Source organism: Cervus canadensis, chromosome 7 (genome assembly GCF_019320065.1).
Source record: "Cervus canadensis isolate Bull #8, Minnesota chromosome 7, ASM1932006v1, whole genome shotgun sequence".
Lineage (NCBI taxonomy): Eukaryota > Metazoa > Chordata > Mammalia > Artiodactyla > Cervidae > Cervus > Cervus canadensis.
Window position 1 is genome coordinate 46,691,756 of NC_057392.1, and position 27,889 is coordinate 46,719,644.

Sequence of the window (27,889 nt, forward strand, 5' to 3'; positions counted from 1 at the left end):
GACAAAACCTTGGGGTGGACAGAAGAGGGGCAAGTTTTCAGAGAAAGCCAGGTGAGCCATGAAGGTTCAAGGAATGAACAAAGTATGATAATCAAAGGAAATTTATTACCTGGAAGTCAGGTTGTACTAAATGACTTGGTGTTTCTCTAAAAATCAAATTAAGTCCAGTTTACTAATTACTTATTTAGAGTTGTAAGGGGCCTTAGAGATCATCCAAACCCTCCAGTTTACAGATTAAGCAATTAAAAGCATTACTGGACTTGGTAACAGTAAAATATTCTTTCACACATAACATATAATAACTCTAGGACTTGATATACTGGACTCAGAAGTTTTTACCACCCATTATAGTGTTTTGAATGCGTCATATGATAAAAGAGAATATTCATATCCCTAGCCTTATTGGAGGTTTTCAACAGTCACTGGTATTCTTCAGTGTTACATAATTTAACTTGTAAACAGGTTTCTTCTTCCCTTCCATGGCAGAAGGACCTGAGAATGTGAGTGTAAAGCTATGAGTTTGTATTTATTCATTTTCTTCCTTTTGTTTGAGGCAAACAATTAAGTGTTTTAGCAGAAGTAACAGCAGAATAGGAACGTTCTAAAAGCGGTAGTGATGGTGGTGGTGAGGCTTGGGTGAAAGGCAGAAGTGGAGAAGGACGAAGTGGCCCGGGTTGATGTCCACTTCCTCTTTCTGGTGGAGAGGAATGGGAGGGAGGATGTGTCAAGAACTCCAGTCTAAAACCACCCTGGAGAAACACCCAGTCTTTTATTTATTTATTTTTTTACACCCAGTCTTTCAAATTGCATTTTTTTTTCCTGTCTCCTGCCTTCAAATAAAAACTGTTAACCTCTGCTTGGCAAATAGTGGATTAAAATGCTTGCTTTAAAAGGCATACTGTTGCACTGTAAAGTGATTATCAGACAATTTAAAATACATTTAAAAAATAAAAGGCACACTTTTTGATTTTGTTGACTGATGGCAGTTACATTCTGATCAGTGTATGGACTTTAAATCTGAGACAGATGACGGTTCTGTAAAGTCCACAGTGCATGTACACAGTCTGACACAGGCTAAGTGTGCCTGTACGTCTAGCTGTGTGGGGTCGTTTTCAGCACCCTTCTCTAGGTGTGCAATGCCTCTTTTCAATCACTCCTATTTTCCCTCTGGTTCCCATTCCCTGCACCAATGTGTGCCACATTCTCTTGTTCAAAGACACTGCACTAAGAAACTGAGGAAGCTACTGGGCATGCCTGTGATGGTCAGGTAGGAACAAATTAAGAGTAGACATAGGGAAACCCTGAATGTTAAACTGTACACGGGAATATTAGGACCTGCCTGTTAATATGGAGAAATGCAGGCTATTTATCTAGAAATCTTATTAATGCTCTCAATATGTTTAAATATGGCTTGTTCTAAAAGAGATGATAAGCCTTTAGAAATCAGTACAATATGCAGATGACAAATTTGCTTTGAATTTGTCCACAGGAACAAAAAAAGATTCTTGCTATCACTAAATGTGCATTTCGGTTATAACTCAGCTTAATAAAACAAAAAAGAAAAAAAGTGAAAAGTAAGTAGCAGAATCAAAATCTACTTAATAAAAGGAGAAAAAACACTTATGGGAGTTCACGCTGCCTAACGCAGCTGCTTTGTGTAGCTGGGCTCGCTTCCCCTTTGTAAAAAGCTGAAAGGGAAAGGTGCCCATTGGACAAGTGATGCTATGACCTTCTCAATTCATGTTAGTTAAAGAGAGGAATGGTGAATTGGGTAAAATGAGTCACTGTCAGTGAAAGCCCTTGGGACAAGAGTTTAGCTTTGAGAGAAACAGTGGAGTAGTTGAGTTGAGGCCAATACTGGGTTTCTGACAGCTAATTAAGAAGGTGATAGAGAAGAGTCATGTTTTTCTCTTTGAATACTGGACAAAATATGGTGACAAGAACTGTAATGGTTGTGGTTAATGAAAAAAGTATCCAATGGCACCAGTTTTTATTTCTTTAAATTTATCTATATATCATGTCATTATACATAATATTTTTTAAGAATACCACACTTAATTGTTTTTAAAAGGGTAAAAGTTTAACTATTTGTACCATTAAAGGGCAATAAAGCTATAACTGAGGAATCTAGAGGCAAAAAAAACCCTCAAGAGCAGGAGCAGTGCCTAAAAATGGCCTCCTGTATATTCAATTCCAAAGAGCCTTAGTAGGAAAAACTGGTAAAATCTGTAACTTAGTCAACAATGCTGTCTAGGTGTTTATTACTTTGGATGACATACTATGTTTATGCTTAACAGTCCAGGAACCTGTACATAGTAGAATTTATAAGTGAACTGTATATATCATCTCTCTGTGCCATTTTTGCAACATTTCTCAAAATCTAAAGTTATTTGAAAATAAACATTTTTTAAAAGTATTAAAGCAAGTGTTAAAAAATTGAAGCCAACTGAAGCATTCTTAGTCTAAGAAGCACATATTCTGAAGCATAGCCTCTACTGTGTATGAAGTTGTCTACAAGTAGTGAGCAAGTGGGGTTACTTAGAAAATTTCAAAATAACTATTTTTGATTACTTGACACCAATTACTTACTATAACAAAATTAATTAACATGTATATTATTTCTTTGCTTGGTTCTTGTAAATAATTAAGGAAAACTGATCAAAAGCATAATGACTGACTCTAGTAATACAATCATGTTAGTAATTATCAATTTAGCACAGAACTATCCTATAAGATATTAAATACTTGCATTTTCTAAAAGATTTTAGGAATGTAATACCCAGATTTATTTAGCAATATAAGAAATAAAATTTATTACCTGAGGTACACCGATTTTTCTGCAAGCTTCTAAGAAATTCTCCACATTTCGTCTACATTTTGCCATTGTTAATTTAGGCTGCAAAAGAAAGAAAACATAGTATTATTAGCAAAGTTAATGGCTTCATAAATTCAATGTTCCAGACTGGAGGGTTAGCAAACTTTTTCTTAAAGATCAGATAATAAACATGTTAGGCCTCAGGGCCATATGATCTGTTGCAACCATTCAAATCTGCTAAGAGACTGAAAGCAATCATAGGCAATATATAAACAAGTGAGTGACTGTGTCTTAAAAACACTTTATTTACAAAAATAGGTACTGGCCTATGGCTCACAGTATGCCACTTCCTACTTTATAGACACTGGGCTTTGATTTTTATAAAGGAAGTGCTAAACAGAGAAATTTTAGGAGGATGGCTGTCTAACTTTTTTCCACTTTAAAATATACACCAAAGAAAATCTGGAGGAATAGCAAAATTAATTACCTACAACTCAGTCAATCAAGTATAATCACTGTTAGCACTTTGGTTCATTTTCTTTCAGTCTTTTTAAAGAAAATAATAATAATAAAATCAGTAGCCTTTGCTCATAAATATACTACAGATGTTATCATGTCACTATTCAATGATTATATTTAAATATAAGTATTTGGATTTTAAAAGATTGGATTAAAGAAAAATTTTCCAAAAGGTGAAAATTTCCCATAGGAAAATCACTACTAAACTTGTTTTTCTGAAAATATCTCTGATGACTAGAACATAGCTGCACTGCATGACCTAAAGTTGTGGTAAATTTTTTTTGCCAAGTGGGTTATCTTGTAAGAAAGAAATATGAATCCCATTTCTCAAAGTGGTTAATAAACTCAGCTGTTCAAATTTATCTGCTGGTTTAAGCATCAGGCATGGAAGCCAACATCTCACCTAGAGCCAGACATTCTGGAGTCCGAAGCCAAGTGGACCTTAGGAAGCATCACTATGAACAAAGCTAGTGGAGGTGATGGAATTCCAGTTGAGCTATTTCAAATCATAAAAGATGATGCTGTGAAAGTGCTGCACTCAATATGCCAGCAAATTTGAAAGACTCAGCAGTGGCCACAGGACTGGAAAAGGTCAGTTTTCATTCCAATCCCAAAGAAGGGCAATGCCAAAGAATGCTCAAACTACCACACAATTGTACTCATTTCACATGCTAGCAAAGTAATGCTCAAAATTCTCCAAGCCAGGCTTCACAGCACATGAACAGAGAACTTCCAGATGTACGAGCTGGATTTAGAAAAGGAAGAGGAACCAGAGATCAATTTACCAACGTCTGTTGGATCACAGAAAAAAGCAAAAGAATTCTGGAAAAACATCTGCTTCATTGACTTCATTCTAAAGCCTTTGACTGTGTGGATCACAACAAACTGGAAAATTCTTCAAGAGATGGAAATACCAGACCACCTTACTTGCCTCCTGCAAAACCTGTATGCAGGTCAAGAAGCAACAGTTAGAACCAGACATGGAACAACAGACTGGTTCAAAATTGAGAAAGGAGTAAATCAAGGCTGTATATTGTCACCCTGTTTATTTAACTTATATGAAAAGTACATCGTGTGAAATGCCAGGATGAAGTACAAGCTGGAATCAAGATTGCTGAAAAAAATATCAATAACCTCAGATAATGTAGATACCACCACCTTTATGGCATAAAGCGAAGAGGAACTAAAGAGCCTCTTGATGAAGGTGAAAGAGGACAGTGAAAAAGCTGGCTTAAAACTCAACGTTCAAAAATTGAAGATCATGGCAAATAAATGGGGAAACAGTGGAAACAGTGACAGACTTTATTTTCTTGGGCTCCAAAATCACTGCAGATGGTGACTGCAGCCATGAAATTAAAAGATGCTTGATCCTTGGAAGAAAAGCTATGACCAACCTGGACAGCATATTGAAAAGCAGAGACATTACTTTGCCTACAAAGGTCCGTCTAGTCAAAGCTATGGTTTTTTCCAGTAGTCATGTATGATGTAAGAATTGGATCATAAAAAAGGCTGAGTGCCAAAGAATTGATGCTTTTGAACTGTGGTGTTGAAGACTCTTGAGAGTCCTTTGGACTGCAAAGAGATCAAACCAGTCAATCCTAAAGGAAATCAATCCTGAGTATTCACTGGGAGGACTGATGCTGAAGCTGAAGCTCCAATACTTTGGCCACCTAATGTGAAGAGCCGACTCATTAGAAAAGACCCTGATGCTGGGAAAGATTGAAGGCAGGAGAGGGGACAACAGAGGATGAAATGGTTGGATGGCATCACTGACTCAATGGACATGAGTTTGAACAAGCTCTGGGAGATGGTGAAGGACTGGGAAGCTTGGCGTGCTGCAGTCCATCAGGTCGCAAAGAGTTGGACATGACTTAGGGAACGCACAACAACAAAATTTAATGTTATTTTCCCATTTTCTTTAATAAACAAGAAGGTCCATGTGTTTAATTTCTCTAAGTGGTTTAACATTTATAAAAGTTTTATTTTTCCTATATGTATTTTACATTCTTAAATGAAAGGCACTCTGTTTGAGTGATCAAGATAAAGATCCTCAGTCACCTGTACTCTCAAATTTCACTTTCCACATGAGCTCCTTGCTACTTCCTAAGTATTTCCCTGGAGTATGAAGAATGACAGATTTCTTTTTTATTATTAAAAAAAATTATGTTTCTTAACTCAGTTGACAGAAACTAGGAAGAATGCAAAGTATGAATAAGCCTTTCCCTTTTTGGCACTGCCAAATAGCATGCCAATTCCTATTCTCTTAATCACCACCTCAGGACCCAAACCAAGTCTTTCAAGTCTTGGAAGCATAGTTGACTTGGCAGTACTGCTACTCCTCTCTGTCTCTTCTACACAAAGCTGAAAGCCTGTTTTCTGAGGTCACTAAATACAAATTGGCTACCTATTTTCTTTAGAAGCAAATGCATGACTATTTTTGGATGTGCTAGAGGGAAAAGGGTCATATCAGTCTCCTGGGACCTTGGTAACAAAGCGGCTTTTATAATTAGACTAAAAGGTCCTTGGGAGGCTTAAACGATTTGCATCTGGAGAGGCAGCAAGATGAACGTCCAGAGTGGCAATCCAGAGGCCTGGATACAACTGCAGTAAAGAGTAAAGGATCTGCATCAGGAAGTGTGCTAAATAACAACAAATGACCAGAAAATGAGATTCTGAAAAGGTTACACACTGCTAAGCATGTTACAAATGCACAGTATCCATTCAGACTCATCAAAAGAGATGTCACAACATCAAATAATAATCAATGCAACGTGGAAACCTTGATTATATCCTGCTAGGTGTCTGTATATTTGTGAGGGGTGAGGAGGCAGAACAGCCATGAAAAGATACTCTTGGAACAACTGGAGATATGCAAATATAACCTGTGGATGCTACTGGTGCCTCATCCAGTGTCTCTACTCAGCCTGTGCATCTATCCTCCTTTCCTACCCCCACTCCCTGCTGGCTGCTAAGGGCTCATGGTTGTCTCTTCTCAGTTTCAGGCTAATCCCACAGGGAGCTCTGTGAAAGAATCACATCACACCCCCACCAACAGGGTTCAGCGCCCACATCCTACAATCCCTGGCTTCAAGCTATGGGTAAGAGCAAAGTGGCCTAGGACATTCTCAGAAATATTTAGGGTAAGGTGTTAGAAAATCTGCAACTTTTAGATGGTGCAATTAAAATATACAAAGCAAGACAGCAAGATGCAACGATTGTCAGCTCTAGGTGGAGGCTCTAAGAGTTTTCTTTATGTTGTTCTTTCAGTTTTTCTGAAGGTTTGAAATGTTTCTTATTAAAAACTTAAAGAAAAAAAAAAAAAGGAAAGTTGTGTCAATCCAAAACTTGCTCTTTCTCTTGTGGGTTGCCATCCTGATATACTGATGTTCATATCTGACCAGCAGTCTCAAGAAAACCTGCTGCTTATCTAGAATGCACCTTCTGCACCTGAGGTTGGTCCCTGAATCATGTCACTTCTAACCCTGAAATATTCATCTTTCTAAACTGCAGTTATAATCCTATTATTCCTCTCAAATTCCTTCTGTGTTTCCTGGTTGTCTACACTAAGATAAACTTTTATCTCCCTGACATGGGACATGAGGCCCTTGCCACATGGCCCGTGGCTTACCTCTCTAGCTACATCCTCTGTCATTTACACTCACAAACTTGTAAATAATCTACTTTAACCAACTTAAGAATTCCTTTAATATGCCATGATCTTCCTTAGCTTTTTAATCTAGGAATACTATGTCCAGGATGACGTTCTCCCTCTGTAATGCTGGCAAATTTCTATTCATACTTAAAGAATTAGTTCAAATTTTACCTCCTCCTCCACTGGCAAGGCTTTCCTGAACTTTCCAGGCAGTGCTGAAGTGGTCCCTTTTTTGTATTCCCATAGCATACTTCTGACATAACTCTTTTATAACACTACCACACAGCTGTAAGTTACTGTTTACAGGCCTGTTTTTTCTCTAGTAGAAGTAAGACCCAGAAGGTAGGGGCTAGACTCTATTCATATTTGTATCCTTAGCACTCGCATAATGCCTGCCTCTTAACAGATGTCTGGTGAAGAGTCAACTTTTTTTTAAGCATGAAACTTACTACAGCAGGTGAGGGAACGTGAATGCTTGGGACAGATCGAGGCCGCACGTGATTGGCTAAATGGCAAAGAACGACACCATCGGTTAGAGCTGCTCCAAGATCACAAGGCAGAGATACCTTCAACCGGTACTCAATATGCTAAAAATCAAGATAAAAAGCAAATAACTTAAGTACCACCATCTCTTATTTTATTTTTGTATCCTAAGTCAATAATTTAAGGAGATCCAATATATATATACACACATATACATGTATATGTGTATGGTCAATATGTGCAAGTATGTATGGCAGTCAGGTGACACTGCTGCCAAGTTCCACAACAGAATTCATTTACAATTTTCTGATTAAAAAACAAAAAACTAGATGCAATTTTAAAATAAACACTACATATGTGTGGTATGTATATGTGCATACATACATTAAGTTTTATTAACTCTAACAAGATTTCTTTACATTGAAGCAGAAAAAAATTTTAAGTAGGGCCAGGGATTGAGCTTTATGGAGTAACCCATCTCATTTTCCTAGTAAATAGCTGAAAAAATTCATCACACAATGGGCATCACAGCACACAATGGACAGCTGTTGATTCTATTAAAAATGTGTAAGTCAAATGAACAAGTGATGTCAGGATCATGGGTTACAGCAATATCACTTTAAAAAGTGTAACTCAAAGGCAATGTATATACTTTCCGTAGTTGATCTATTAATTCTAGCTCTTCTTCTCTCTGTCTTGAATTCTGTCTTGTTACTGGATCTTTCAAATCAGTGGTAGGTACAGAAGATGAAAGGAGGGGTGAAGCATGACCTAAAAAATATTGATATGTGAGACAGAAAAGTGATTGCTAGTGTTGCAAAAATACTCAGATCCACCTGATCAGTTTCCTTGAAAGTACAGCACTTTCAACTTCTGTATTGCCTTTTTAAAAAATGTTTTTATAATGGAAATTTAAAAATACGCACAATAACAGGGAGAATAGTATGAAAAACTACCAAATGTCCATTATCCATTGGTCTCAACTATTTTGTGTTTTATCACATCCATTTAAAAATGTTTTTATTGAATATCATACCCCCCAAAATTACACAAATCATAAGCAAAGAGCTCTCAGTAAATTATCATCACAAAGCAGACACAAGCAAGTCAATAAATGGAAAATTACCAACACCCAGGAGACCCTCTCCTGTTCTCTGCCCTTGGTACCAAAGAATTATTTCCAATACCATGGGTTCTAACTATGTATACTTTCTGGCTTCTAATACCACAGATTAGTTTTGTCCATTTTTGAACTTTCTATAAATAAAAGCATATTATATGTGTGTATGCTTTTGGGTTTGACTTCTTTTGATCAACATTATAAGATTTATTCACGTTGTTGTATGTATTAACTTGTTCATTTTCATTGCCTATTTGGTATCCTATTGTAGAAATATACCATAATTATTTATCCATTCTATTGTTGATGGACACACAGTTTGGGGCTATTATGAATAACACTGCTACGAGTATTTTTGTACATATCTTTTGGTCTATTATGTTACATGTTTCAGAAAGCAAAGTTGCTACTCATAGGACACACTGGGTTGGCCAAAAGTTAACAGTTCTTCATGAAAATGAAAATTTTCTTCTATTTTTACCTAAAACCAAGTGAATTACCTGACCAACTCAACAAGTATTCAGCATTAGCAGATAATGTAAACAGTTTTCCATGCTAATTTACAGTCCCACCAGCAGCATACCTCTGGTTTGAGTTTAAATCTCACTATCTATCAGTTACATTAAAAGTAATTTTGGGAGTAAAATGTGTTTCCACATCTAGGTAACTTCTTTGGGGATCAACAGAGATTTGTCATATTAACTAAAAACCATAAGACTAAGTAGACCTGTTTTTAAATTACTGATTTATTTCTTTAACAATATAGAAAACAGCTTTTACCAATGGAAAAATCTAAGAGGATGTTACAGGGAGAAGAGACATTCATTCCCTGAAGCCCTAAAAGAGTATTTTTTTGTTCAAACACTATAACCTGCTTTTAGGTAATACTAAGAAGCTTTCTGAACAAGATGAATTTGAGCAAGATTAAGATTCTCTTCCTTTAACATCAGTGAAGTGAAAGTGAAGCGAAGTCGCTCAGTCGTGTCTGACTCTTTGCAACCCCATGGACTGTAGTCTATCAGGCTGCTCTGTCCATGGGATTTTCCAGGCAAGAATACTAGAGTGGGTTGCCATTTCCTTCAGTGAAATCACCGACAAACGCAGAGCTTAAAACACTGTCTCAGTGACACCATAGGGCAGAAGTTTATTATTGTTTTTTGTTTTTGTTTGGCCATACCACACAGGTTGCAGGATCTTAGTTCCCTGACCATGGATTGAACCTGGGCCCTAGCAGTGAGCGCACCGAGTTCTAACCATTGCATTGCCAAGGAATTCCCAGGGTAGAAATTTAAAAGCGTGTTAACAGTTAATGTCATTGTATAACCACCTCCATCCCATCCCCCTTTTAGTCACTACCACCTACCTTTATTTGTTTCTGTCCTGACAGCTCCTCGGAAAAGGAAGCTTTCAGGGCGCTGGGGCTGGTTTCTCTGGATAGCAGCAGGAAAAGAATATGCAGGGGAATGATGAACTGAATCAGCATGGAAAAGCAAAATAAAATTAAAGGAGATGGAAAAAAAATTAAATATAATAATAGATGTGACAAAAGTTCAATAAATGATAAATGAAAAAGAAACGTTAAATGTTGCAATGATATAAAATAATAATTTTGCTTATTAATAGAAAAATCTGGTACAGGAAAGTAACCCTGAAAACAGGAGGGCTGTTTGTATGCATTTTTATTTTTTAGGCCATGCCACATGGCTTGTGGAATCTCAGGTTGTGGTTCCCCAACCAGGGATTGAACCCAGACTATGGCAGTGAAAGCCTGGAATCCTCACCACTAGGCCACCAAGGAGTTCCCTGTTTGTTTGAATCTTTCACTGGTGCACAGACTCTAGTTGTGGTGTGTCGGCCTAGCTGCTCCATGACATGTGGGATCTTAGTTCTCCAACTGGGGATCAAATGTACACTCTCTACATTGAAAGGTGGATTCTTAACTACTGGACCACCAGGGAAGTTTCATGTATGTATTTTTAACTGTCATGTTATTCTTGGTGTATCAATAAAGACAGAATGAATGTTAATATATTAAATATAGTCTTGTGCCAACCTACAGCCCTGCTAGTAAATACGCATTTTTTTGTATCAAAAGGCTGAGTAGCTGAACAACCACTTGAAGTAAAAAATGAAAAATGTACAGAGTTCCCATATTTGTGTCTGATTTCTCAGAAAAGGAAGCCACAGCCATTTAAGAAGTAATTTATCAGGAAAATCCATGTAAAGAATTATAATCAGGATGTGGTTAATTGTACTTTTGTGTCTATTACCTGTTTCTGTTGTAGGTGAATTTGATACAGCATTAGATCTGTCATCATTCTGTGGAGAAATAAATACATCAATAATTATTATTCAAGAGGTACTTTCCACATTTGTGATAACTTAGGGATTATAAAAGAAAAAATATCATGCAACTCTATTCAAAATGAAATCTAGAAATAAGAATTTGGTATAATTAATTTTGAATATTTTTTAATGTCAAATCTCTTACTTGGTTCTAGAGACTATAAGATTTAAGTAACACATTCTCTAAAGATAGTCCTAATATGTAACAGGTCTTTCCTAAGACTGTGAAAAATTAAATCATCCTAAGGCAGAAAATTTTATTGGGAAATGTATAAGACAGAATAAAATTTTATTTTACAATAATGTTTTTCTGGGATACTTTCTAAAGTATTTCTCCTCTACTCCTCAAATAATGTTTTAAGAAAGAGTAATGAAGGTTTCTTCATTTCAGCTAGGAAATAAGATGGTGCAAGATGATAGCTGTATTTTGTGACTAGTATTTGAATCCAAGATCTTTTTAATTTATTGACAAAGGAACTATAAAGGAGAGAGAAGTAGCTCAACTGGTATAAGGTATATCTAAAAAAAAGGGACTGGAGATAAGCTAATTAAAAAAGAAGTATTGGTTAGCTGGGTTAAAGGTATTAAAGACATGGCAGAGGAGTAAAATCAACAAAATCTAGAATTAACAAGTTTTTCAGGCCTTGATATCTAGTTATATTCAATGATTAATGAATTGTACTCAATAATTTATGATAACTGAGACATTTTTTAACAGAATGACTTTAAAACACACACATACACATATACACACTCCCATGCTTTTTTCTCCTTTTTGGGTTTCAGTATTTTCAGAAATCTTTATCTCAAATTTTAGTTGGGTAGGTGAGACTAATGATGAAAGGAAATTTTAACTGCTATAAATAAATAATAAACAGAAGCCATGCTGTTGAGAAAATTCCTGGACTGATCTGAAAGACAATTCTGAGGTAATGATTCCTTGATTTGATACTCTCAGGCCAAGAATTAAGACTTAAAAAGTAAGCTGCATTCTTGAGTGAAGAACTGTATCACATCTTCATTAGTGAAAAAGACAACATGTTCATCAAGTATAAAGATGCCAGTAAACTAAGTTTAGGATGCTGAGAAGAAATGGGAATTTAAATAACAAGTTTAAAGTAAGAGCAACAGGCACTGGTAAAGGGAATGAATAGGCAAGTGAGGCAAGAGCTGGATATCTTTATAAGTGAACAAAAGACTATCCTTATCTTCAAAGAATATGAGATAGGAAGGAGAAAGCTAGTTAGCTAAACAAAGACCTGTTGAAGGAACAATGGTACAAATTGAAAGAGATTATTCCAGATACCGAGGGGAAAAAAAAATTAAAAAGACCTATTACTGTGAGATAGATTAGAAACTTTTAACACATTTAGGAATAAAATGATAAAGTTGATAGGCAACTCTATTAGATAAGGATCATGGCATATGGTCCCATCACTTCATGGCAAACAGAGGGGGAAACACTGGAAACAGTGACAGACTTTATTTTTGGGGGGCTCCAAAATCACTGCAGATGGTGACTGCAGTCATGAAATTAAAAGACACTCCTAGGAAGAAAAGTTATGACCAACCAAGACAGGATATTAAAAAGCAGAGACATTACTTTGCCAACAACGGTCCATCTAGTCAAAGCTATGGTTTTTCCAGTAGTCATGTATGGATGTAACAGTAGGACCATGAAGAAAGCTCAGTGCCGAAGAACTGATGCTTTTGAACTGTGGTGTTGGAGAAGACTCTTGAACAGCAAGGAGACCCAACCAGTCCATCCTAAAGGAAATAAGTCCTGAATATTCAGTGGAAGGACTGATGTTAAAGCTGAAACTCCAATACTTTGGCCACCTGATGCAAAGAACTGACTCTTTTGAAAAGACCCTGATGCTGGGAAAGACTGAAGGCGGGAGGAGAAAGGGATGGCAGAGGATAAGATGGTTGGATGGCATCACTGACTCAATGGACATGAGTCTGAGTAAACTCTGGGAGTTGGTGATGGACAGGGAGGCCTGGCGTGCTGCAGTCCATGGGGTTGCAAAGAGTCAGATATGACTGAACAACTGAACTGAACTGAACTAGATAAGGAAGAGCTGAAACACATTCCATTGAATGGCAACAAATGTTCTCACCTCCAGAAGTACCAAGATAACATACAATTGGGTGTAATGAAAAACAAAGCCAGACTAGAGGGGACTTATAAAATGGGGACTTTTATTTATTTATTTATTTTTTAATGGGGACTTTTAAAATATATTTTTATTGAAACTGTAAATCTGAGTGATTTGCATTCCAGTATACTAAAATGATTAGCTCAAACCATGCTGATACTCTGACTGTAACAAATTAACTTTTCTCTTATATACCTTCCCTGAAAGAATTTTGAAAACAGTCCCTCAGATAATTTTCTGTGTTGTTCAAATAAGGAACGTACTGACAAAGGCTAGCAGAAGGTTAATACAGAAGAGAATCAGAAAGCTTTTTCAGGAGTCATTCAGGTATGAGTAGCTTCAATAAGAACCAGAAAGGAGGTTTATCAGGTTTACAGATGTAAGTTGGGGTTAGCATCTGGAAGGACATGACTCAAGATTCTGAAAGTATTCTGGTAAGCTAGAAAATTTTAAATGTTCACAAATAAAAATTAAGCAGGAAAACAGAAGATATAATATTTAGAAATTATTATCATTAGGAGTATAATAAAAACATTTGACAATTACAGTGGGCACTGAGTAAAATGAATACCGAAAAGGAAAACCCCAACCTAACAGTGTTAGGATGTGAATAACCCTGGTTTCATGCTCAGCACCATGTGGGCTCTAATGAGGGAGACCATGCAGCCAAAATGTAGGGCAGAGAACTTGTGAAAGTTCGTAAGGACAAACAGGCTAGGAAAGGTACATAAAAGGGCCAAAGCTTAATTTACAGAGAAGACAAGGGAGGCATCATAATCATTTTCAATTATAAAGATTCGCCCTACAAAAGAACTACTAAGTAACTAGAAAATCTCCACTCTGAAAAGAAAAGAAAAGAAACAGTTGAGGTGTAAATCACAGGAGGACAGATGTAAGTTAGACAAGGAAAGGACCTGGTTGACAATGAGGATTATTAATCATTTATGTACCAAATGATAATAAGCATGGAATTATCATCCTTAGAGGGAAGCCTTCAAAATATAAAATACCACAGGTCTTTAATTTAGACTTACAGGCCATATGATCTCCACTGTAACTTCCTACTTAAGCACAAAAGCAGCCATAGACACATGGTGGCTGTGTGTCAATAAAACAGAAACCGGTAGCCTAGGGACCATAGCTTACTGACCCCTACTATAAAAGGGTTTTGGCAGCAGACAGTCTCCCAAACTGGGAGACTCAAGTTATTTCGCATGCACTTAGCCAACAGAGTTAATTCAAATAAAAACTCATGATCAAAGTAAAATAGTAACAAAGTTACAAAGTAAACTCATGATAAAAAAATTCTTTGATAATAGAATATTTCAAGCAAAATCTCAGTATAAAGAATTAATGAAGGCTCTATGTTTCTGCATAATAAAACTTGCAAAAGTTCCTGGTAAATTACAATAACGAGATATACTGATACCTGAAGAGGCCTGAAGGCAGAAGAATGAGGCAGGGTAGCAGCACAACCCACTTGATTCACACCTGACAGCGACTAAATTGCAAAAGAAAAAGAGAAGAAACAGAAGGCAGCATTTATGTTAGCAAAACGTCAGACAGCCAGGCAGGCAGGCAGGTCTTCTCAGTAAAGGCAGAAAAGGAAAGGTCACTGACAAACTTTCAAATGGTTCACTAAGACATTGACAGGGCAGAAAGAGAACACCTGGGAGAAAAGGCCTGTAATTTAACACAGTTTCTCCACCTTTAATTCAACTATTTCAATACTCCATACCACATTAATCAAGAAGTGAAAGACTGATTTAATATAGAAATAAAATAGAACATATATATATATATTTTTTTAGCAAAACAGCCTTAGAAACAAATGAGTCCTGTGCTATTCCTATGACAAGGTAAACAAATCCAGTCAAAGAGTTCATTTTAACTGATCGGAACTGGCATGAATAAGGGCAATATTTTTTCAATATTAATCCAAATTAGATTTATTATAATTCAGGTTAATGGCTCTGGTATGAGATGCCAGGATATAAGGGTTTTGCATCACAACTTAAGGATGAACCAGCATTTCATTTCTGCTTCTGTGAAAGTCCAAATGACCTCTAAAACATACAATTTTCCTTTTGTTTGAATGTTTTATCCTTTCACCAATCTATGAATACATACAACTAGTTAAATATATTAGAAATACTGTTATAATCTATTATACAGAATTTTATAGATAAAAGCTGTTCAAAACGTGACAATTTTTTTTTACTTGTGGGGAATGGAAATCAGAGAAGACAAGACTTTCACAAAGGGTGCTTGGGTGGGATTTTACCTGTTAAAAATGCCAAAGGTTTCAAGATATTAAAGTCTTTATAAGTTAAATAATTAAAAAACAAATTAAACTATGATCACAAATACCTGAATCATGGGATAAATGAACAGGAACACAAGTGGTGTTTAGGAAAAGGTAAGACGGTCAATAAAATAAATACAACTATAATTTTAATGAGCTGATAGATAGCAATGTTTTTTTCATGTGTGCAAAAAAAAAAAAAAAAAAAGCATGTAATACTCACAGTAACATTACATATCTTAAGGCAGAAAAAAGTGAAGAAAGAAATGTACCAAGAACAGACTGTGACAACAGTCTTACATTTCACATGCTTTTACTTGTTTAGATTTCCTGGGCTTCCTTGTAATCAAATGGACTTGAATTACTGTCAATTTCAAGTATGTGCTATGTGCTTAGTCGCAGTCATATCTGACTCTCAGACCCCACAGACTGTATGTAGCCCACCAGCCTCCTCTGTCCATGGGGATTCTCCAGGTAAGACTATTGGAGTGGGTTGCCATGTTCTCCTCCAGGGGAACTTCCCAACCCAGGGATTGAATGCCGGGGATCAAACGCAGGTCTCCCGCATTGCAGGCAGATTCTTCATCATCTGAGCTACCAGGGAAGCCCAATCTCAAGTATAAAAAGGTTAAATGGCACTATGTTGGCAAAGGAGGAAAAAAGGAATGGAGAGAAGAGGAAGTGAAATGAGTCTAGCTACTTGCCATTATCTAGAGATAGGATAGACATAGATGTAACATATATGAAAGCAACAGAGCCTGAAGGGCAACCCTAAGAGAATGTTAGTGTAACAGATATTAAACATTCCTAATACTTATATCAAATCCCATATTTTGAGGTCTTTAAATGAGATTCAACATTTACTTGCTGTATCATCAGACCTTCTCATCACGAAACTATTTTTTTTGACAACTTTTTATTATTTTCCTGACTGTGATTTTATTTTTTTTTATTTTGCCCACACCATGCAACTTGCAGGATCTCAGTTCCCTGGACTGAACTTTGGCCACTGCAGTGAAAACACCTAATCCTAACCACTTGACCACCTTAACAAATGAGCAATTATTACATGTAAAGAATACATAAAACTTCCAAATTATTCAGGAATACTTATTATTGAGGAATACTTATTAGTAATTAATAACTAATATATCCCAGGAATTAGATAGGGGTTGAATATACATAAGTAAATGCAACAGAGAATATCCCCAGGGCCATGAAACTTATAATCTAATAGTCTATCATTGGGGGAGGGATATAAAAAACAATAAACTCCCACCTAAAAGTACTATGAAGACGAGTAACAGTGGAGAACTGATTTGGGGTAAGCAAAGTGGCAGAAAAGCCATTTTAAGGATGTGACGTTTAAGTTGATACCAGATAGATCAGTGGGAGTCAACCAAGGGGTATATGCATGGAATGAGAGACATTCCACGCAGAGGGAACAGCATTTGCAAAGATCCTGAGGTGGAAAAGGGTTTCTCATATCTGCAGAGCAGAAAAAAATGCTGATATAGCATGAGACCAGAGATGAGAGACAAATAATACCCAGAGTGCACAGGAACTTAGAGGCCATGTTAAGAAGTTTGCAACTTATTCTAAAGGGTTTGCAGACCATGTTAAGAAGTATATGGACTTTATTCTACCATGTGAAGATGATACTTAAGCTCTTAAAAGTCATTTAAGAGTAGTTTTGATAAGATCAGAGGAGAGGTAGGATTTAAATAATGGTTCTTTGTGTACATGTTGGACACTATTTGGCATGCAAAAATATCTGAGATATGGTTCTTGCTTTTAAGGGCCATCTAATTTATGCCAGACATGAATACTATTAAGTAAAATACAAGTGTATGTGTTTGAAAATGGCTGAAATTTCAAATTTCATGCTAAGGGGGGATTTTGTGGCTGTTTTTCCAAACTCCACTTTTTCCTTGATAAAAACATCTGGGCATTCAGCACTTACTATACGTGTTATTAAATCTCATCTTCAGTTCCCTGAAGTGTTTTCAATTATAGTACAGGAGGCAACATAGCACAGTGTTCATGCAGGTTTTAAGTCACCCAAATCTGGATCTGAACCAGCCTTGTACTTATTAGCTACGTGATCTTGGAGAAGTCACATCTGGACAAAACATTCTGTGCCTCAGTAATCATTTGTAAAATGATGTTAAGTTTACCCTTAGCTCTTTAGGATGCTGTGAGGATGAATGAAATAATGCTGGTACAGTGTCTGGATCATCACAGGCTCTCAGTATTTTTTTTACATTAATTTATTATTTGCCTCTCAAGCCAATCAACTTCAACTAAAACTCCAGAAGCTTATTTCTTTATAAGACTGTCCAGTTAAAATATGCTTTATCCATCATAAAGGAAATGATGATTGCAGAACACAAAGATTTTGACAGTGAAATTTATGTAACAAGAATCTCATGCTGACGTATGTAGTTCATGCAATAGCATGCACAGCAGCAGCAGTTACCAGCTCCTAAGACAGGAACTGCTACAGACAATAGGCTTTTGAACTGCTGGTTTTCAATACTACAGTGAAAAAAGTAACATAAAACATGATGGGAAAACCAATTGTGTAAATGGTTAGAATCCTCTTGTAAAGCTGATAAAAATGAGACTCTCAATAAAGGTCTCCTGTTATACTCATTTTCAGCTGATGAAACAGACAATAAAAGTAAACCACTGGGTTTTAAGGTATCTTCTAAATTTGCATGTGTTCAATAAAATCAAATAAAGTTAAAAAAGAAAAGTAAACTAATGTTAACAAAGATCACTAGATAGCATTCCAAGTTAATGTTTCCCTGAGTTTAAAACATAAAATGGGTATGGAGGGATAATCTTGAGATGGAAGTATTTATTTAAAGTTTGGGATTTTCAGTAGCATAAAATAGATGATAAAATAGGGTGTCAAATATACAGTTGTATAATTAGCATCATGAAGTAATAAGGTAACCATTCATCATACAGGTGACTCACAAAACAAATTAATGATTAACAATGGACATCTGTAATTAGAAATGACATTTTAAAAACTAGTATGTTTTTAAACTCTCCTCCAACACACATACAAAGCCAATATGGTTCTCAATGCAGATGTTTTACTTTGAGAACACTAACAAAGGTATTTGAATCACATCTGCAGAATACTTGGAATACTGAGTAAATCATGAAAAGTAATGTAGGGAGACATTCTAACTACTTGTAAAGCATTCAGTAATGATGCTCATCATGTTTTATGGTATTTAGATCAATTCAGAATGAAAAGTACAATAGCTATTCTCCAATCCTGAGACACAGCAATGTAAAACTCCATTTTGTGCAAGGTTCTTACCACTAACAAGGCACTATCATCAGTGTGCTGAGACCTTCTGGATGGGAAGGGACACTGGAGAGGTGGAGAAAAATGAAGCAGTGTCAAAACCAAGCTATGCACACACACGACGAATTTCACAAATACACATGCAGAGAGACATATTAACACAAACTCGTAAAGATGCCAACATACAGGACCACATTCACAATCATTCAGAATTCATGCATCATAACAGCTAGTAAGCTGTGAGTAATGATTTTCTCCTAAAGAGCTTAAACAATTTCAAGTATGATTTTATCGCCTAAAAACTTTCTAAAGTGAGGAGGGAACAGGAAATTATTCTCTGTTCTAAGAAGAGAAAGCTGAAGTACGGATGTAGCAATAACGTAAAGAATTTCTGGTTATTTAGTGAGCTAGTGATAAATTCAAAACAATAAACCCAAGAGTGATGCCTCATATTCCAAGCATCTCTTCACTACCTTTCAAGACAAAACAACGGTACAACTGGAAATTTTAAACTGCACATGTCATTTTCCTGAAGAGCTTTAGTTTTATATAATGAATTACTCCAGAAGGATCATTAAGAAGTAAATGTTCGGGTAAAAAAGGAAGAGTATATTAACTTATCAAATTCTGACTCTCAAAGGTTTGTACAGTTATTACCATGAGAAGAAAAGACAATTGAAAATGCTTGAGTGAATCTTTCAGGTGTTACCAATGCCCAAGTTCTCAAATAAATGAACAAAAATAGTTATTATATGTCTAATAAAAATTTTAAAACTTTATAATGGATAATTTAAAACATTTCCAATATATTTTACCAATCTAGAAACACTTGTGCTACAAAAACACTGTGCTGAAAACTGATGCTTATATAGTCCCATGTGTTAGGTTTTCAAATAACTTATTTTACAAAAAACAAAGTCATCATTCACATGAAAAAACACATTAATGCATTCTTAAGGAAGTGGTGATCATAAAACCAAAAAATAAAAAGGCAAAGACAAAGGAAAATAGCTAACGAAAAAGCCAATTACAAGAAAAATACTCATTTAGTAAGCATCAGTTTAACAGATCAAAACAGGTGCATAGATTTTTAAAAAGGTTAATAAGCAATTAATCTTACATGTCAATTTGTAATGAAAATGTCCAACTTATGATAAAATTAATGTGTACAAAGTATAACCAATAACATACACACTTAGGAAATGAGCTCCGAAGTGGAAATACTATATAGAGCTTTTGGTTTAATACTGACACCAATCACCTGTGTTAGATACAGATCTCAGGACCACCTCTCATTACACAGTAGCTTTGAAAATGGATGAGGGAGATGATATCTCTGCTGGGGATGCAAGGAGGGTAATAACCTCCAGATGGATATGTTATAAATTAAAAAAAAATCGTGATCTATAGGTTGTGATAAACTTCCTGGCCTGTGTCTTTTTCTCCCTAGTAAGTAGATTTTTATGAAGGGAAAAAAGAAAATGGCAATAATTTGATCACTGAAAACATATGATAACCACATGCAAACTATTTCATTTTCATTGCAGTAATAAAAAATTTCAAAGAAAGGTGATTATATAAACTTACCTCACCAACTAAGGGGGTGTGTTGTTTTTGTGGACTTTGCGATGCTTTTTGCTATATACCCCACAAGAAAGGAAAGTTGGTTAGAATTTGGAACATTGGAAATGAAAAATTCTATTTATTAAGTAACCATTCACATTAATTTCTGTATCTCTTATGTATGACACTTTTCTAAATTAACTGGTTACTAGATGCCACCCTTTCCTTAAGTAGCTTATATTTTAAATGCGGAAAAGCAGTAAGCTGATATACAGTACTCTTCTGTGTATACAAGCATCTATAAAGAGAACATTTTAAAAACTATGCTTTTCAAAATATGTACATGGATAAAAACATATTCACAGAGTAGTGATCTCTCACTAAATTCTCTCAATGAAATCATCTTTCTTTCTCTAATGGCTTCAAATATTACACCAATGCTAACAGCTTTAGCTCTCTCCCATCAGCCAAATTTCAGGCTTGTATTTTCAAATGTTTGTGGAAACTGTCTACCTGGAAACCCCACTGTCATCTTACGTTCAACATAATCAAAAAAACCCTTCCATTTCCCATAATAACTGGCTCTTTCATTTAACTTGATAATTTCTATTATTACGTCAATTAATAATCTCACAATATCTGCACTGTGTTTTATAATGTGTTCCTATACACAGTATCTCAAGTGATTCTTACTCTGTGAGATAAACACCATAATCATATTCTTTAAAGATGAAAAAATTGAGGATAGAGAGTTTATATGGTCTGTGCAAGGTCACAAAGTAAGCAGCAGAACTCAGATTTGCACCTATGTCTTCTAACTCTAAATCTGACCTTCTTTCCACAAAGCTAATTCCCATTAAAACCATTCTTGTAGCCTAAAAATCTTGCTCTGGAACCTTTTTTTCCCCATTCATTGTCAATAATTTTTCAACATTCACTACACATCTATGTATAGGACATAATGATGCTGCTTCTAAAAACTCTTACTGTTATTTTATAAAACACTTTGTGGTACCAAAGGGTGTAGCACATACCATACTAATAAAAGTACTAGGTGCAGCCACAATTATTCTGAAATAGCTGATATTTAACTGTTAAATATTACACAGATAAGGAAAATAAAGGCATAGAATGGCTCTGTAACTTTCCAAAAGTCAAGCATATACCTAGTAGGAAAGCTAGATTCAAATTCAGATATTTCTGATACAGGACCTTACCACTGGACAACACTGCTTTTCCTTAGGAAACTTAGAGATTGTCTAGTTGTATGCCTTCATCTAATTCCTGCAATTACTCTCTATTTCATTTTCTTTCGTTCCTCATCTTTTAATATATTCTAACATGAGATTAGTTTCTCAGAAGTACCTTCCCTCTCACATTTTTCTCCTGCTTAAGAACTAAAATGGCTCTTGTCTGCCTAACTGTTCAAGATCAAACTCTAATTTGACCTTTAATCAAGGCTATCTACAATGTAATTATCTCTTACTAATTATGTTACTTCTACATAAGGCAAGCTAAATGAGTTATTTCATATAAAATGCATAGAACAACACTTAGGACATAATATGTGTTAGCCATTATCATCAACTGAGAGTCAGTATAGCATTCTGGTCATAGACCAGGGATTTGAGTCAGCCTGTCTCCCTTTCTTTTTTCCTTCCAGTTTTATTGAGATGTAAGAATCTTCCTGCAATGTGGGAGACCTGGGTTCGATCACTGGGTTGGGAAGATCCCCTGGAGGGGATGGCAACCCCTTCCAGTATTCCTGCTTGGAGAATGCCCAAGGACAGAGGAGGTTGATGTGCTACAGTCCATGGGGTCGCAAAGTGTCGGACACAACTTGAGCGACTAAGCACATAATTCACACATAGTGTTGTATTAGTTTAAGGCGGAGAGCACCATGATCTGACTTATAGAAGTCATGAAATGATTACCATAATAAGTTTAATGAATATTTACCATCTCATACAGATTCAAAATAAAAGAAAAAAAATGATGAAATGATGAACTCTTAGGATTTACCTTCTTAACAACTTTCACACTTAATATATATGCTGTATTAATACATTACATCTCTAATTCTTATTTATCTTATGACTGGAAGTTTGTACCTTTTAGATACCTTCATCAAATTCCCCCTCCCCCATGCCATGCCTCTGGTAATCACAATTCTGACCTCTTTTTCTATGAGTTTGTCTGTTTTTGAAGTATAACTGATCAACAACACTATATTAGTTCCTGGTACACAATATAATGATTTGATATTTCTATATCAAAGTGATCACCATGGTAAGTCTAGTTACCATCAAGAGTTTTTTTTTTTTAAGAAACTATTTATGTTCCATCCACTTCATTTCCATTTTCTATTCAGTCTGTCTTGATTAGAATCTTTGCTCTGCCACTTACTAGCTGAGTATTTAACCTTAGGAAAACTCTTATCCTCTCTGGGCGTCAAATATCATCATTGCAGGCTTCATACATTTGGAAAAAATGTAAGAATTTATTATGTGTATGGTAGTTAAAGAAGATACACTTTGGCTAGAGTTATGAAACAAGAGAAAGCAATGAGACAATGAGTGATTCATCTGTTCAATCATTTAAAAAGTATTTACTGAGCTTTACTGTTGGCTAAGGCATGGTTAGACCTAGGGAAACATCAGTGAATAAACATGATAGAAAGAACACGTCCCTTTCTTCATGGAGTTTACAGACAAATGGGAGAGACAAATACATACATATGGGCCACACCACTAGGCTTGTGGGATTTTAGTTCCCTGACCAGGAATCCAACCAGGGTCTGTGGCAGTGAGAGCTTAGAGTCCTAACCACTGGACCACCAGGGATTTCTTGAGAGAGACATATATTAAACATGCGAAAATATAAATAATTATTTTAAAAGAAAAAAAAAATCTAAGGTGATTGCAGAACAAAAAGATGTAAGTAAAACAGGCCAAAAAAGTGAACCAGATTTAGAGACAACTACAGAGTCTGTTTAAAACAGAAGTATTAATAAGGATTATTAACTGAGTAGCTGGGAAGAAAACAGAAAGGAAAGAACCTAAGATGACTAAAGTATTAAGCCTGTGAGCCTTGAAAATTTTTGAGGTAAGGAAGTTAGTGATAGGTTCAGATAACAATAGTTTAAATCTTCATGGTACTTTACAGTTTACACAGCATTTTCACTTTCATGATGCACTAGAGACATAGGAAACAGCAGCTGGACAGTAAAGTGATACGTCTAATGATAGACAGCTCATTAAGAGTAAGAGATTGTCACTGTCCTAAAAGCAAGATCAATCACTTCTGATTATCCTCAAGCCCATCCACCTTTGAGGACAATTAATCTAATCACAAAAGGAGACAGTTATACTATTTACTCAAGAATTCTTATGATTACCAATTTTTTTTCCCCATGAAGGCAATAAAGCCTGACAGCCTCTGTGAAACAAATATGCACTTAATTCTAAGCAGCTTTAGGAGCACCATTCAAAGAACCCGAAGAACTCACCTTGACAAAGTCCAGGACAGCATCTCTCTGAATCTGCTTGGTCCTTATTTTCTCTTCCTCATACTGGAGGGCAGCAAGTTGTGCCTCTCTCCGAGTACGTTCTACTAATTGTTCTCTTCTCCGATGAAGTTCCAGGTCTGTCTGTGAAAACTGGAACAAGAGGATCATTTTGCATATGCAAGCAGGGATAAAGATCAACTTACAAATATTCTTTATCAATTTTGGGAAACTACTGCTGACCCAAGCAACTTTTACTTTGCATTTACTGAGCATTTCTTCAGATGTGCTTATTGCTAATTTTTTCCCATTTCTGCACTGTGTTCTTATATGTACTATAAAGACTTATTTTCTCTCTGGTGTCTAAAACATTGCTACTCCTATCAGGTGCACATATTATATTAATTGTAGATTGAAGACACAGGTAATAAAATTTATAGATGTTTGGGAATTAACTGCAATTTAAGTATTATAAAAGAAGAAAATCATCTTAATTTAAAGAGAAATTAAAACTGGAAATTTTTTTTTTTACCTGATTGTGACTTGGTGATAGTGATAAGAGAGAAGATGGCTCAGCTGGAACCCTGATCCAAAAAGGAAAAATAGAAAAGAAAAAACTCTTTGATAAGACAGATAAATAAAAGATAAGTGGAATTTTACTGTTAATGTAGCTTTCTATTAATCAGCAGGCAAACTGGTCAACATTGAAAGACCAACTGCATTTTATAAACTTGAGCCCAAGTCATTAAATTAAGCTACAGGAACACCTGATGTCTCCAACTCATGTTTCACATGATGATACCACTGATCAAGCTATACATAGCAAACAACTGTCTATGTCAGCCAGTGCTGATGACAGTTATTTGAGATCACTTTTCAAATAGTATTGTTTCTTTACAGCTCACAGAACTACATCTTCTTTATTACTAGGACTGAAACAAGATCATGTACATAGAGATGGTTTAAACACAAAGCCACTTTATCAACACAATTCTGGAATACTACAGAACCTGTAACTTTATGTGTAGAGCACATCTACTCCCATTTTTAACTGAAGAGCAATTTTAGTACTAAAACTGAAGATTTTGTTGATTTTTATCTTTAAGAAAAATATGAAACCTGATTTGATGCTTAAAAAAAAACAGTAAAATTTGCTTTTCAGTTTTATCAGTGTTAATTCTTATATTTTGGTTTATTTATTTCCTGTTGTATTTCCTAAAGTTTAAAAATATAGTATGTAAGAAAACAAAAACTTAAGCTAGTCTATTGTTCTTTCATGCTATATTTTTTTCTCATATTGGTTCCAAATCTTTGAAGTATTCACAAATTTTTTTTTAATTTCTAGGCATTAAAAAAAGTTTGACAGAATAAATTGTTTATAATTTTTAAAAGTAACAGAATAAATTACTTAATGGCTACCAAATAAATTACTTAATAACTTCCTATACAATATTTAAAATAATGTTAAAGGTAGAGATTTAAAACTTCCTTAACTTTCTATTAATCCTCGCCAACTTTTATCCTAGCACGCCTAAACAGAGCATACTCAGTCACAGTCTTGCAAGAAGAGAGAGGAGTGTATTGGTAGGATAAGATTTTTAACTGAGATATAACCAATAAAGAATGAGAGATGAGTGACTCCAGGACCATGTACTAGAATAACTAGCATTAAGTACAAGTTTGTCCCAAATTACCAACTTCACTGTTAACATTTCTTAAAGCTTTTATTGGCCATCTATAAACTATACCAGAAAGGATCATATAAAACCATCTCAAGTGGGTGTATGTGCCCTGATTTGAACATTTTTCTTTAATGCTTTTTAAGCAAAACTTTTTAATATACATCTTCTTTATATCCTTATTTATTTATCCTCTTTTTTACACCAAGCTTCTTTAAAAGTTGGTTGAATTCACTGTTGCCACTTCATCTCATCCCATTTTAGTTTGAATCCACTCCAATCTGGATCTGTCCTCACAACTTCACTGAAACTGCTCTCTTCAATTTGGGGGATTTACATGTCCAAATCCAATAGTTATTCTCAGCCCTCACCTTCCTGAACCTATCAGCGGTATGTGAGATTTGCTTCTCTCTCTCCCTACATGTCTTGAGAATGTCTCTTCACTTAGCCTCTGGGACATGACATTCTTTCTCCTATTTCCATAACCATTCCTGCTTGTCTCTACTACCATACCATTGTGATCATTTCACATGCTAGCAAGGTTATAGTCAAAATCCTTTAAGACAGGCTTCAGCAGTATGTGAACTGAGAACTTCCAGATGTACAAGCTAGGTTGTGAAGAGGCAGAGGAACCAGAGATCAAATTGCCAACATCTGCTGGATCAGAGAAAGCAAGGGAAATCTAGAAAAACATTTACTTCTGCTTCACTGACTATACTAAAGCCTTTGACTGTGTGGATCAAAACCAACTGTGGGAAATTCTTAAGAGAAATGGGACTACCAGACCATCTTACCTGTTGCCTGAGAAACCTGTATGCAGGTCAAGAAGCAACAGAAATGGACACAGAACAACGGACTGGTTCAAAATTGGAAAAGCTATGTATTGTCATCCTGCTTATTTAACTTATACACAAAGTACGTCACACAAAAAGCTGGGCTGGATGAATCAAAAACTAGAATCAAGACTGCCAGGAGAAATATCAACAATCTCAGACATGCAGATGATACCACTCTAATGGCAGAAAGCGAAGAGACGCTAAAGAGCTTCTTGACGAGGATGAAAGAGGAGAGTGAAAAAGCTGGCTTGAAACTCAACATTTAAAAAACTAAGATCATGGCAACCAGTCCCATTACTTCATTACAAATAGAAAGGGAAAAAGTAGAAGCAGTAACAGATTTTATTTTCTTGGGTTCCAAAATCACTACGGACGGTGACTGCAGCCATGAAATTAAAAGATGCTTGCTCGCTGGAAGGAAAGCTACGACAAGCCTAGACGGCATACAAGCAGAGACATCACTTTGCCAACAAAGGTCCGTATAGTCAAAGTTATGGTTTTTCCAGTAGTCATGTACAGATGTGAGAGTCAGACCATAAAGAAGACTGAGTGCCGAAGAACTGATGCTTTTGAACTGTGATGCTGGAGAACACTCTTGAGAGTCTCTTGGACTGCGAGGTCAAACCAATCTATCCTAAAGGAAATCAACCCTGAATATTCACTGAAAGGACTGATGCTGAAGCTGAAGCTCTGATACTCTGGCCACCTGAGGTCAGAGCTGACTCACTGGGAAAGACTGAAGGCAACAGGAGAAGGCAGCAGCAGAGGATGAGATGATTAGATAGCATCACCAACTCAATGGACATGAACTTGAGCAAACTCTAGGAAACAGTGGAGGACAGAGGAGCCTGGTGTGCTGCAGGCTATAGGGTCGCAAAGAGATGGACACAACTTAGCGACTGAACAATAAAAACAAACAATCTAGTTTTTTGTTTAAGCCTTAATTCTCTCCCCTTCACTCTAAATTTATCTATCTAGACCTGCTTACTTGGTAACACCACTGAATTTCTAGCAGCATCTCAAGTAGAACATAACCACAACTTAATTTTCATCTCACTCTTCAAAACTGTTCTGCCTTATTTACACTCCTTAGTGTTCCTTGGGAGAAGGCAATGGCAACCCTCTCCAGTATTCTTGCCTGGAAAATCCCATGGACGGAGCAGCCTGGTAGGCTGCAGTCCACGGGGCTGCACAGAGTCAGCCACGACTGAAGCGACTCAGCAGCAGCAGTAGCAGCAGTGTTCCTTGAACACACTAAGTATGTTCCTCTATCATGGCTTCTGCTTAGACTGTTCCTCCCCTAGATAGCCAGAATCCTTGATCCCTCTCTTTGGGGTTTTGATCAAAATATCATTACCTCATAAAATTGCTCTTGCTTTCCCCTCAAACTGACTCAGTATTAACTCTTTCATCCTGCTTTATTTTTCTTTGTAGCACTGAGCAGAACCTGACAAGTATTTGTTACATATATTTGTCTGTTATTGCGTTGTTAAAGGTTAACTACGTGACATCAGGGACCTAGAACATAACCAGACTATGCTGGTTATGAAGACTATGCTCAAGAAATATTGTTTAAACA

The 27,889-nt window shown here is 36.0% G+C and overlaps 1 protein-coding gene across 6 annotated transcripts in view; it reads right to left on the minus strand.

Annotated features, from left to right (window-relative positions):
• LRCH3 (leucine rich repeats and calponin homology domain containing 3) overlaps positions 1–27,889 on the minus strand; it is a 99,286-nt gene that overhangs the window by 6,564 nt on the left and 64,833 nt on the right. For 2 of the 6 annotated variants that reach the window (XM_043473214.1, XM_043473212.1), the window contains exons 11-20: positions 24,328–24,379; positions 23,799–23,948; positions 20,315–20,365; positions 18,740–18,793; positions 14,524–14,595; positions 10,860–10,908; positions 9,953–10,060; positions 8,122–8,240; positions 7,436–7,573; positions 2,819–2,896 (exon numbers count right to left, since the gene is read on the minus strand). In XM_043473214.1, coding sequence (XP_043329149.1) covers positions 2,819–2,896; positions 7,436–7,573; positions 8,122–8,240; positions 9,953–10,060; positions 10,860–10,908; positions 14,524–14,595; positions 18,740–18,793; positions 20,315–20,365; positions 23,799–23,948; positions 24,328–24,379 — 871 coding nt within the window. The remainder of the gene's footprint in view (positions 1–2,818; positions 2,897–7,435; positions 7,574–8,121; positions 8,241–9,952; positions 10,061–10,859; positions 10,909–14,523; positions 14,596–18,739; positions 18,794–20,314; positions 20,366–23,798; positions 23,949–24,327; positions 24,380–27,889) is intronic. The other 4 variants (XM_043473218.1, XM_043473215.1, XM_043473213.1 and 1 more) reach the window with 3 other exon arrangements.